The sequence below is a fragment of the Culicoides brevitarsis genome, chromosome 2 (assembly GCF_036172545.1).
Source record: "Culicoides brevitarsis isolate CSIRO-B50_1 chromosome 2, AGI_CSIRO_Cbre_v1, whole genome shotgun sequence".
NCBI lineage: Eukaryota > Metazoa > Arthropoda > Insecta > Diptera > Ceratopogonidae > Culicoides > Culicoides brevitarsis.
The window spans coordinates 19,184,189-19,197,371 of NC_087086.1; the positions used below are offsets into that span (position 1 = coordinate 19,184,189).

The following is a 13,183-nucleotide window of genomic DNA, read 5'->3' on the forward strand; positions in this document are numbered from 1 at the left end:
TCTTAAGCTTAAAAATTGAAAAATAAAAAAACGTAAAAAAATATAAAAACTATAGGTATATATATATATATCCAGACGTTATTATTAGAAAAATATTATTAAATATTAAATAGTAAATATTCCCCCTTTTACACAACAAAACCTCCCACAGCCCTCAAACTTTTCATATTTGTTGTTTTGACATGCATTGTGAAAACTCATTAAGGCCAAATGACATCAGAATGACACACTTTTTCACAATAAAGTCAAGGATTGCTGTCCTCTTTATTTGTTTTTCTTGGACTTGGACGCCTTTTGAGACACAAATCCGTCAATTTTTCATTAATTATTAATTCAAAGTCAACTAACCTAAAAAACTAAAAACGCATCGAATGTTAAAAAAGGAAATTCAGAAGGAAATAAAAAACTAGAGTAACACAAAAAATTGATTAATTATGGGTTTCCGATCAAAAAAAGCTTCCTTATGACATTTTGTAAAAAAGTATGTCAAGCATTAAATTTTAATTGCATTTATTTGTTTTTATTATTAGTTAATTGGATTTAATTGTTGACAAGGCTTAATTGAAGATCCGTCATTTTTTTATGATGACTCAATTTTTATCTTTTTTTGTGAGTTCATTACACGAAATACAAAAAAAAAAAGAATTTCCTCACCCTCACCTTGAAGCAAATTCCAGTTGCAACGAACATGTGATTAGGATAAACAAAAAATTAGTGGAAAAAATTCTTATCAACCTAATGAATCACTAATACCGGAAGCAATTTTCTGCTCAGCCACACAAACTGAAACAATACGCGACATTTATTAAAAACGCGATAAACGTTGTCTTGCTGAATATCTGATCTAATAACAATTTTTTTACACTTTATCATGACAATTGTAATCAGTTGGCGCACGTAAAGTCAACCAAACAACAAAATTTTATAACGAACCACAAGAATGGAAAACGTGATTAACACAAAGTTGCATCGTTCGAATTTTTGTCGTCCAAAGAAAAAAAAAATTGAGAAAAATCCTTGAACTTTGGAACTTCTAAGAAAATTCTGTCAAGATAATTTATTCTAATTTGCGAAAAAAAAAACAGAAACTTATGAATGAGTAACGGTCACGAAAGTGTGTTTTTCCTTCGATGCGGTCGCTGATTGCATTGATTTTTTCGCGTTTGAGGTTCATGGCTGTAAAACACAAAGAAAACACACACAGGAAAAGGGTTATAAAGTTTTCTTTGATAAAAAAATGAGTTTGAGTCGCCTGTGTGGGTAAATTATGACTTTTAACACAACTGCAACATGTAGGCATCATATGGGCAATAAGGAAGTCATGGTTTGACCGGTATATTTACCTGCTGTAAGGTGTAAAAAATAAAAATCGATGAAGAAATTGTTCTAGAGCTATTTAGAAGTTTAATGTCAAGGAGCGTTTGATATAGAAATTTAAAAGAAAATTTATAGGATTTTTTTTTACTACTTGTTGATTTAATTAGAAACTTTGATCTCAGTTTTGGTATTTTAATTTGTAGAATTTTCAAAAATTAAAACTTAACAGAAATTAATTTTATCATAATATATTTTTTTTTAAATAAATTTAAATGCATGACTTAAAAACGCAAATTTTCTCAAAGCAAATATTTAACATAATTACGACAAAATTGGGAGCTTAGGCAAGTGTGAAAACAATATTTCACAATTATTTTGAACCACAGAATATTTGGTGGGAGAAATAATGAACAATTTCGAAAAAAAATTATTATCAATATTTTTAATTTTTCAGCATCTTTTCAATTCTTAAAAAATTAAATTTAAATTGAAAAAAAAAAAATAAATATTTTATCATAAGATCATATAAAAAATTCAAACATTTTTTTATATTTAAATTTTTAATTAAATCAATAAATAAAAGTTACGAACATATTTTCTAAAAAAATAGATAACTCTTGTTTAATATTAGTCGACAATTATTTTAGTACTTTTTCCTCAGCTGGAAAAAAAATTACAAAATTTCGATACATTTCATTTTAAATATTGCCATTTTTCAACTTCTTAAATTGATTCCTATTTTATATTATTTTTTTAATTCAATTCAATTATACTAATTTATTTTTTTTATTAATTATTTTTTATTTAAAAAAAAAAATATTTTTATTAATTTTTAAATAATTTCAAATCTAAGCAAGGCCTTTAAGTAAGACCTCTTTCCTAAATACTTCAAATTTTAATTTTTCAGTTCATTATTTATGCATGCCAAGCAACTATTTGCAGTCTCATCAACTCTGATCTAACTTTTGTCTAACTTCAAAAATACAAAACTTGTTTTTTTTTGTGAGCAGCAATGCCATACGTAACACTAATTATAAAGAAAAGCTTTCATCGTAATTATTTTGCTCAAAACCATTAAAACGGTTATTAAAATTATTTTTTGAACAGTTTCGCTCATGTCTTTTTCGTGTCTTAATTTTTATTAACTTTACTCGAAATTAAGATTTGGTATTTTTTTTGTCTAACAAAATGGGAGAAAATTCGAATTATTTTTTATTTAAAAAAATATATTTTTATTAATTTTTAAAAAATTTCAAATCTAAGCAAGGCCTTTAAGTAAGACCTCTTTCCAAAAAAGAAAGAAATTTCTTAAAAATCTGTTTCTAGTAAAAAAAATAACCTTAAAAAAATTTAAAATAAAATTTACTATGAAAAAAGCGTCTAAAATTGATTAAATTAATTGATTAATTTAAAAATAATTTTCATTGAATTTTTCAACGTTTTTGACATAAAAAATTTGATTTTATAAAAATTAGATTTATTAATTAATTTTTTATGTCGTTTTAATTTTTTTTTTTATTTATTTTTTTTTTTTTGAGACAAAATCGAAGAAAATTTAAATCCATTGACGGACATATTTTTTAAAATCACCTAAAGCATTAACATCACACGTGCATTCCCTCCATACTCCCACGCAACCACATCTGACTCATCATAATTCCCCAGAAACGCCGCCTAATTAACCCAAATCCAATAATAATTGACAAGCAAAGACTGTAATTGCTCAGTAACTTCGTCAATGTCACTCATACTCACCTCACCCGTCAATGGAGCAATTGTCAATCAACTGCCCTTTCTTGGAAAAGTCAATATTTTGACACGTTTTGTCTGCTAAACACTTCAAAGAAAAATCCCTGCCCTTGAACTCACCTCATTTTTGTGCAATTTATTACGAAATAATTACTTTGACTAATGTCTGATCAAACAAATCAAATCCGAAAAATAATAAACAACAATAAATTTGGACTTAATTGTTTATTTTTTGTATCAATTTATCGTATTTATTATACATTAACATTAATTTATTACATAACTCATAAAACATTTTGAATGTCTTCTTCTTTTTTTTAATTTTTTTCGAGTAATTTGTCTTTTATCAATCTTAAGTACACTAAAATTTATCATTTTTGTAAATTATAACATTTATTTACATTCATTTTGTATTTTTTTTTATCTCAAACGGTAGAAATCCAGTGCAAAAAATCATGTTTTTGTATAAATTTTATTTGGTTAAGTACACTTCATGTCGTTTCTTTGCATTTTTTCCACATGGACGATTTTTTGTTCTTTTTATTTTTTTAAATTTATTTGAAATGTCGTCATACGTCTTTAATTTTTCGATTATTTATTGTTGTATGTTTGCGTCGAATAACGAAAAAAAAAAACATTTTATTAAATAATTGGATTATGAAATTTTAATCGAGCAAGAATTATATCAAATTGATTTTGTGATGCGAGCTATTGAGTTGAGTAATTTTGTATCCAGTTTTTGCGATACACTTCCGAGAATTTTTTTTTTCGACTTTTTGACTTTTACACAACCCTGATGCAGTTTCCTACGAAAAAAATTTTTTTTTAAAGGAATCGTGGCTTTTTATTTTTTAGTGAATGCTCATCCAGATGGCCAATGGCAATGCGATCACCGTTAAAATTGACGTCCTGACGCCGTTGCTGCCACTATCGAGTTTCTTGTCCGTGTTTAAGGCATTTGCCATCGCTCGTTCTGTACTTGTGCTGGGTTCTTGGTCCATTTTTGACGATATCGTGGGTACCATAATTGGCGGCATCGCCGGGACTTCGACAGTTTTGTTTGTTTCGGCGTCATTTGCCATCGCAGCGAAGGTTGTGAGTGGCGCCAAGCTGCTTGCCGTTAATTGACTTACCGTGACATCACTTGCGGGTTGTGCTGGTTCGGGAGATGAAGGCATCATAGCTGCTGGAGACGAAGCTGATGATGGCATTTCAGTATTTGTAGCTGCAGGAGCGTCAGAAGTTGCTGGCATGACAGTTGGCGATGGCATCGGAGCAAGAGGGACCATTTCGGAGGCCGAACCAGCGGGAACGGGACTTGATGGGTAAGCTGCCAAGGGAACGGGAGTGGTTTCAACTGCAGGTGAAGACATATTTGAGGCCATTTCTGTGGAATTTTCAGCGGGAACTTGTTGTACGACGGTATTATTGATGATGACGGTTTTCTCGCCGGATGGTTTGAAGGCGTTGTAAGCACCGAGACCAACGGAACCGAGTAAAAGTGCATTTGTTAAGCCACTTCCGCCGCCATTTCCACCCTGAGGAGCTGTTTGATGGTAATTATTGACGATAGTTGGTGCTTGACCGCCTGGCGCGAAGCCCGGTTGTTGTTGGGGGTACCCGCCAGGTGCCGGATATCCGAATCCTGGTTGTTGCGGGTAGCCTGGTTGTCCCAAACCGGGTTGCTGAACGGGATATCCGGGATTTGGTTGATGCCCAACGGGACTGTAGGCGGGCGGGGCTTCGTTAAATCTCGATTGCAAGCCGGGTTGAGGTTGAGCTGAATATGGGGGTGGAGGTCCGTTCATATTTCCATGCTGATTCGGGTATTGGGAGTAACTTGGAGGGGGAGCTTGATGATTAAATTGATTATTTGTGGGATACGGAGCTGAATTGACGGGAGGCTTGTTGACAGCAGCTGCAGGTGATTCATGCCCAACATTCCATCCGATGGGTTTGGAATGATCGGGAGACGCTGAATGAACGGGAGCGACAGGCGCTGATGGTTTCATGGGTGCCGCTTGTTGACTTGGGGAGTAACTTAGTGAAGCAATGTTGGGATTTGCGTATTTTGGCGGTTGTGATTGAGTTTGGGGCTTTGAAACGCGTGAACCGCCGTATTTTGAGCCGCTGCTGCCACCTCGTTTCGCGCCAGCTGCTTTGCGGGCGTCTGTGAGTGCCGTCAGACACAAGACGCAAATTAATGCGACTTTTATGAAATCACGCTCTATGAACTTTAACATTTTTTTTACTTTTATTTTCTTTTTTTGGTCAGATTTTCTCTTTATCACTCGTCAAATCTGGCGATACTTTCTCTGCAAGTAAATAAAATAAAAATAAAAACATTAAAAATAGACCATTAGACACCTGTATCGAATAAGTTTCATTATTTTGCTTATAAATTATTTAAAAAGAGCACGTGTTTCTATTTATTTATTAATTTTTAAGGCATCTACAAATTTATTTTTTAACTTTTGTAGTAAAAATTAAATTAAAAAAAAATTATTAAAAAATTAATTAATTAATTTTAAAAAAAATTGAATTCAGAAAAATTAATTTAAAAAAAAATAAAATAAAAATTATAAAAAAATTATCCGTTATAAATGTTAAAAAATAAATAAATAAAAAAAAATAAAAATAAATAATAAAATGAAAATATGAAATTTAAATTCATAAAATTAATGAAATTAAAAAAATGTTTTAAAAAATGTTTAAATTCTAAATTTATTATTATTTTTTTTTTCAAATTAAAAGTATTTAAATTTAGAAAAATTAATTAAAAAAAAATAAAAGATAATTCATAAAAAAAGTATTTAAAAAATCGTCAAAATTTGAAAAAAATTTCAATATTTTTTTTTACAATTTTTATTTTTTGAGTTGCAAGAAAAAAATTTGGAGCGGCCTTTTATAATAAACAAATAAAAACTCATCCAAAAATGATCATAATTTGAAGTTTTCACGTTAAACACTGACAGACTGTTTACAAAAATAGTTTCTACGTGCGACAAATGCAATTCTTGCAAATATAATTTTAGATGTCAAGAGAACGACGATGCGGTTATTTTTCGAGTGAGTGTCTATAAAAAGAACACGTTTGTCTTTAAAATTTATTATCAAACAAGCGACACTTTTGTTCGTTCACGTTTGGACTAAAATTTTCGTTTTTTATTATCACAAAAGTGGTAACAATGGACAACTAGGACTTTATTTGCTGTTTTGTTTATGACCAATTCGCATGTTTTGGAATGTTTTCTTCGGCCAATTCGAGAAAAGATGGAATTGGTGACGATAAAGCGAGTAAATAGACCAGCGATGACCATAAAAGGTGTTAATTTATTCCATTCAATTGTAATTCAAGGTCTTTGTATTTATGGAGAGCATCATGAGTGTGCGTTGGATCTTGCAATTTTTAAATTTTTGGTAGTTATTTTGTAATTTTTTAATGAATTGGGCTTAAAATTGGGTGCATTTGTGGGTTAGAATGGATTTTGCTTAATTAGGAAGCTTCCTACAATTTTTATTTTTGGGTCATGGATGCATTTTTTGGCAATATTAAGTTACAAAATATTGAAGGTTTCATAAAAATATAATTTTAATTTAATTTAAAAATAATTAAAATAAAATTAAATAAATTTTAAATATTTTTTTTTTCAATTTTTATAAAATTTTGCAAAAAAAAAATTAATTTTTATATGCATTTCTGAGGAAATTTATAGCATAAAATATATTTTTTTAAATATTTTAAGTTTTTTTCAGAAATTCTTAGAAAATTCAGTAAATTTATTAACAAAATACGCTCTAAACTATTGTCAATCGTCAAGTTTTTATAATTTTCTCATTAAAATGAGCGCTTAATTGACGGATCTCACACTCAATCAATCAATTATCTCGTCTCTCAAACGATCTCTTTTCTATTTTTATGACACCTGCATCGCCATTCACTCAAATTGTTGCATCTAAACATCATCATTAGACCCCATTCAAGGTTTTAAGTGAAAATCGATTATTATCTTTTTTTTCATTAGGTATTATTAAAGATCTGCAGCAATTTTCAAGGTAATATTTATATTACTGCAGTAAACTTAAACTACTAATAAACAGGGGTGGTGTGGAGTAATATTTTTCTCAAAAATGATTCATTTTAAGAACAAAAGGATTTTTAAAAGAAAGAGTTGAAAAAGAATAAATGTTAAGAAAATATAAAAAAATTAATTTTTAATGAAAAATTGATAAACAAAAGTTTTGAAAAAAATATTAAATAATTAATAAATTAATTAATTAATAAATTTAATAATTAATTAAATTACTTTTTTAATAAAAACATAAATAACTTTTCAGAAAAATAATTTTAAAAATATTTAAAAAAAAAATTAAAATAAATTAATTAATTTAATAAATTAATTTCAAAAACATTGATGAAAAATAAATAAAAAAAAATTGTAAAAAAAATAAAAATAAAAAAAAAATCTTTGGATAGTAAAACAATAAAAAAATATTTTTTTTAAATTTAAGCCCATTGACTAGATTTTTAAGCCCTTTTTACATATTTTTCCACCCCTGTTAACCACTAACTACCATTGACGTCATTCTTGAGAGTTTTTGTTTAACAAATAAATAAACTTTTATTTCATCATCATTTCAGCCACCAACTATATGACTCAGTTGACGACGTCACATCGCTTGTAACACCACATCAATTAGCAATAAAATTAATAATACACGCATTTACGTGCAAAGAGAGATCAGATAAAATTCAATGTCGCTTCATGAGTTCCGACGAGGAATGCCATAAAAAATTTTGCATTTTTGTACCCCACTCACTCATTAAGCAACAAATTATCGAAACAAAGGCCGGTTTTTAATCAATAAATCCATGTATGTCAGTGTCTCGGCGGATTTTTAATCGAACGTTTGTCATTTAATTCACATTTCTAGTCGCCAAAGCATTCTAGTTTTATTTCACTTTCTACTCAGTTGTTCACTTTTCATCGCACGATCAAGACGCAAAAATGTGGAATTTTCATCTAGTTTTTATTTTACTCTCGATTTCTACTGTTTTAGCTGAAAAGCATCAATGTTTCGTGCCAGTTCCGTACAAATGCGTGATTTTTGCCAATGCAACACGGGAAAATTACCAAATTGAGCCGCAAGCTGTTAATTCAAGTGACATCACTAATTTGGATTTGAATGGAACTCTTCCGATTTTGGGACCAGAAATTTGTGAAAATCTCCCAAACTTAAGGATAATTTTTGCAAGTTACCTCGGAGTAGAAGAAATTGCAGAAAACACGTTCAAAAGCTGCAAAAACTTGTATAGAATCGATTTGGATTGGAACAACATCACAAAACTCTCGGAAAATGCTTTTACTGGACTAGAAAATTTGGAAAAATTGTACATCAGTGGCGGAAATTTACAGGAATTGAAATTAAATTTATCCAGTTTGATCAATTTAGAACAACTTGGCTTACGAAATTTGAATTTGACTGAAATTGATCCCGAAATTTTCAAAAATTTAAAGAATTTAAAGGAATTGTATCTCTATGCAAATCGATTATTCGACTTGGATTTAGAAAAAATCCTAAATTATTTACCGAATTTGAAGAAAATTAACATTGTCGATAATAATTTTAAATGTGATCGAGTAAAAAAACTCGTGGAACTTTGTGAAAAGTACCGGATTGAGCTGAAAACTGATGTGACAGTTATCCGTACTCGTCATTATATCCCAGAAATGATTGAAGGTGTTCATTGTTTGACTGACGATCAGTTTAATTACGAGAAAAGTCATTAAAAAGCTTTTAATTTAATTAAAAAATTATTTTTACTAAAAATTGTGAGGAAATTTCCACTTTTAAAAAAAAATTTATACTAAAACGCAATTTTTTCATCATTTTTCTGACACTAAATACAATAATTTTCATGTAAATTACAGAAAATAAAAATAAATTTACAATAAAAAATGGGTTTTTACATGATAAAACGTCCAATTAATGTACTACTTGCAACGAATTAATTGAATGACATTTCCTCTTCCCGCGAAAAACGTTTCATATGCAAATTTTTTTGTTGATCTAAACACAAAAGTGATCAAAGCCAATAAATATCAATTCAATTTTTTAACGATATTGTTTACTTTTTTTTCTAGTGAACAATTTTTTTTTATCAAAAACCGGAATATTTATGTGATTACTGACATAAATCCAGTAAAAATGGCAAAAATCTCATAAAAACCGGTTTCACTCAACACACGTCGTCGTCGCACTGTTTTCGATTAATTTTTTTCAACAACTTTTACCAATGTGAATGTTATTTATCAGACAACTGTTGTTGGGTTTCTTGTTGTTTTTCTAGATTTTTTTGTAGAAATTTTGCTTTTTTTTTGGTTTTTTTAAACTTGTTTTGATTCTGAGTCACTTTTTGTCCTTGGAAACGTGCGATCTTCAAATTATGATCATTAATTTTTTTTTTTTTACTTTTTTTTAAGGGAAATTTTAATAATTTTCGATTTTTGTACCTTAATTTCTTTTTAATATCTTATCAAGTTATATTTTTATTTGTTAGACACTGATTAAAATGTAATTTTTTTTCGTAATGACGATCCGAACGACCGAGTTCAATGTTTTTTTTTCTCTTGTAATTTTTGTTGCGATGATACTTGTTTACGTGAACACGACTCAGTTAAGACTAACTGAAAGAGACGTAATGTAGTCAGGTATAAAATGAAAATAATAGAGTGCTGGTTGTTTGCTCATTCGTAACGTAAACGTGATTCATGCAGAGGAATGAGTTGCTTCGAGAGTGTTCCTGCTACGAGTGTGTTAGTGCACCGCAGAAGCAAGCAGCAGCTGTTCTATATATTTTGGTATGGAATGGATTGTTATTGTCGAGTTATTGCAACAATCAAAGGGGACTCAGGTTTTCTTTTCTTTTGTGAATCTCAAGAAACTATTTTTTCGGCAGTTTTTGTTTGTTCATGTGTTTGAACCAAGGACTACGAGAAGTCATTGAAGACATGTGTTAAAGATTATTTTATTATTTTTGTCCAGACAAGTAATTGAATTTTAATTGAAAAAATTATAAATTCGTTTTTACAGGCGATTTATGTAAATTCTTTAAAGAAGACGACGATTTTTAAATAACAAATTATCGTCTCGAAGTGTAAAAACTATGATATTTCTTTGCAAAAAATCTCACAAATGAAATTTAAAAAAAAAATAATTTATTTTAAATTTTGGCGCCAAAAAAATACAATTATGGCAAAAAAATGGTAAAAAAATATTTGAAAAAATTATTTTAATAATTTATTTTAAATAAATTAAATAAAATATATTTTAATTAAATAAATTTTGATTTATTTTGATAAATTTAAAAAAAAATCAATTAATTTTAATATAAACTAAATAAATCTTTAATAAATTTAAATTAATTTAATAAATTTTAAATAATTTAAAAAATCTTTTAAAATACCTAATTCTTTATAATTTTAAAAAGTAATTAATTTAAATAAATTTTTGAATTTTCCATAGTATTAAAATATAAATATTTTTATTTTAGGCTATTAAATTTAATTATTTCACTTTATGTCGCATGAGAATTTTGATGAGAATGGAGGGGTATTAAAAATATTAATGAAATTTTCCAGATTTTTTTTCGAGATTTTTAGTATTTTTTTTTTTTATTTAAATTGGTTTATTCGATATTACCTAATTTTCTTAAATTTATAATTATATATACATAACACAATTTTAAATATATTTTTAAAAAATATCAAATCCATAATGTACCTACGTTTTAATTTTTTTTTGTTTTATTTATTTTTGAAAATATTATATTAAAAAATAAATATTTTTATTTTAAAAACATTTTAATATCATTGAAAACTCTTTTATCATGAAAATTTTTTTGAATGAATTTTGTTCGTGAAAACCTATTTAATTTTTTTTCTTAGGAATTTTTTTAAATGCTTCAATGTATAAAAATCAACTTTTATGGACAATGGCGACCAAAATCAATCAATTTTAGATGAATTAGGTGCGATGTATTTAAATTTTTTACTAAAATTATAATAAAATTTCATGATTTAAACGGAAATTCGTACAAAAATCTATTTCCTTCTCAACAAAAATACTTAAAAATCTCCTAAAATTCAATATTTTTCTCTAATCTCAGTTTGTTTCTTACTCCACAATTTAAATCTCCAACCACATGATTGACTTGTTTACCCATTCCATCGTTATCAGCCCATAAAACATAATTCCATATCCATTTCCGATGCATTTCATCAGATTGCGCTAAACCTTTATGACAATAATTCATGTAAAAAGGACGTTAAACTCTAACTGGCTCACCAGAAATATGAAAAAAATACGTTTTGAATGAATGTCATTATATTACTTTTACTCCACACGAAGGCAAGGGTATCAACGTTTAATGATGATTGCCTAGCGCTTCAATTTTTTTCAATTGCTCGTCTTATCAGGCATCAGTGTGTGTATGAGTTGTGTCAATATGAGGTGTTTCTGATACGACAAGTGAATTAATTCTTAATGAATTTAATGGAGACTACTAATGAGGGTGAAATTTCTACCGAAAAGTAGTTGCGTCAACATTAAACAATGATACATGTCTTTGTAATTGGCGATGAATAACAAAAAATCACGAAACAAGTGTTAATTTATCTCGTTTTTGTGTCAATATTTTTGTGCAAAAAAAAAAATATTTAAAAAAAAATTTTCGAGAGTGACGAAAAAAATGAGTGGCAGTGTTATTTACTTACGGGGCAATAGCTTTTATAATATTTATTTTAATTTCAACTAAAATGTCACGCAATATCGTTACCTTTTTTCTATTGTTTTGCTGTTATGCAAGCAATGCCTTCTTTGTTGATGGACGTTTTGTGCATTCTCTCACCTACTGGTCGCTAGAAACATAAAAAAATCGTCGTGGAAGGACAGGAACAGGCGTTTGCGTGTTTGATCTTATCTAGAATGCGATAAGAAAATTAGAGCACATGACAAAACTTGTTTATTTTTTCATCATTTATTTCAAATTTTTATCTCTTTTGTATTATAATTATAATTTTACTTCACTTTCTAAATATTAATATATAATATATATATATAGTTATAAACTCTTATAAAATAATTCTCATTATATATATTTTTATGTATTATATATATAATGATTATACAAATACAGATATTTTCTTGTTTTTTTCTTTTTTCTCAAATATTGTTGAAAAAAATCAATGATCATGATAATAATAATAATCATATAGATTTAGAATAATATATGATAAAAAAATTATTAATGAAACATAACACCTGAACTTTAAAAGTTCATATTAACTCCATGTCTGAAGCATTAAATGCTTGAAAAAATTCATTAAAAAAACATTAATAGGCCAATAATTTCCGATCAAATAACTAACACATTGTTCAATTTCTTAAATTCACCATTTTTTTTTCTTGTAAATATTTATCGCCAAATTTTTTTTTGTCAGTCTGTTAAATTTTTTAACATTTCTCAATTGTTTTTTTTATAATTTTGAAAGTTTTACAGCCAATCCAGTCCAAATTTTCTTCAACAGCTTCAAATTTAGTATAAAATAGTTGCAAATATCAATTTCACGAATAAATTTATTTTTTTTTATAATTTAAATTTTAATGAGTTATTTTTTTTTATTAAATTTTGTTCTTTCAATGTTTGATTTTTTTTAAAAGGAAATGATAAAATGTAGTTTTTCTTTCTAATATTATGTTAATAATAATAATTAATATTTTTTTTTATTTACACACAAAGAAAAAACATCACTCATTCCTTTTTTATTTAATTTCTTGACTTCACAACATTCGTTCATCCTTTAATATATTTTTCTTAGCTCATTCTCATCTCATTTGTTTTTTTTTTATCATATTTTGTAAGCTTCATTCATAAACTTTTTTTTTGTTGTTTCCCATTCTTACGCTTAAATAATATTTTTTTTGTTATAATATTATTTTTCTATCATTAACTTTTCATCATTTTTTTTTGTATTCTCACTTAACACTTGAATTAAATTTTTCTTTCTTACTTTCATGATATACAATATATATTTTTTGTTTTAATTTTTTCTTG

At 27.5% G+C, this 13,183-nt stretch overlaps 2 protein-coding genes across 2 annotated transcripts; one reads left to right on the plus strand and one right to left on the minus strand.

Moving 5' to 3' along the window:
- Window positions 1–3,839: 3,839 nt before the first annotated feature.
- LOC134829845 (uncharacterized) lies at window positions 3,840–9,735 on the minus strand. The gene is made up of 2 exons (XM_063843124.1): window positions 9,582–9,735; window positions 3,840–5,381 (listed from the first exon to the last, which is right to left on the minus strand). Exon 2 carries the CDS (start codon window positions 5,307–5,309, stop codon window positions 3,918–3,920), a length of 1,392 nt encoding a protein of 463 aa, XP_063699194.1. The 5' UTR covers window positions 5,310–5,381; window positions 9,582–9,735; the 3' UTR covers window positions 3,840–3,917.
- On the plus strand, window positions 8,076–8,858 carry LOC134828666 (leucine-rich repeat-containing protein 15-like). Its single transcript, XM_063841648.1, has one exon. The coding sequence runs from the start codon at window positions 8,076–8,078 to the stop codon at window positions 8,856–8,858; it is 783 nt and encodes a 260-aa protein (XP_063697718.1).
- Window positions 9,736–13,183: the final 3,448 nt, after the last annotated feature.

Excerpts from the sequence above, each read along its gene's own strand:
- LOC134828666 (XM_063841648.1), top strand. The coding sequence starts at position 8,076 with ATGTGGAATTTTCATCTAGTTTTTATTTTACTCTCGATTTCTACTGTT.
- LOC134829845 (XM_063843124.1), bottom strand. The coding sequence starts at position 5,309 with ATGTTAAAGTTCATAGAGCGTGATTTCATAAAAGTCGCATTAATTTGC.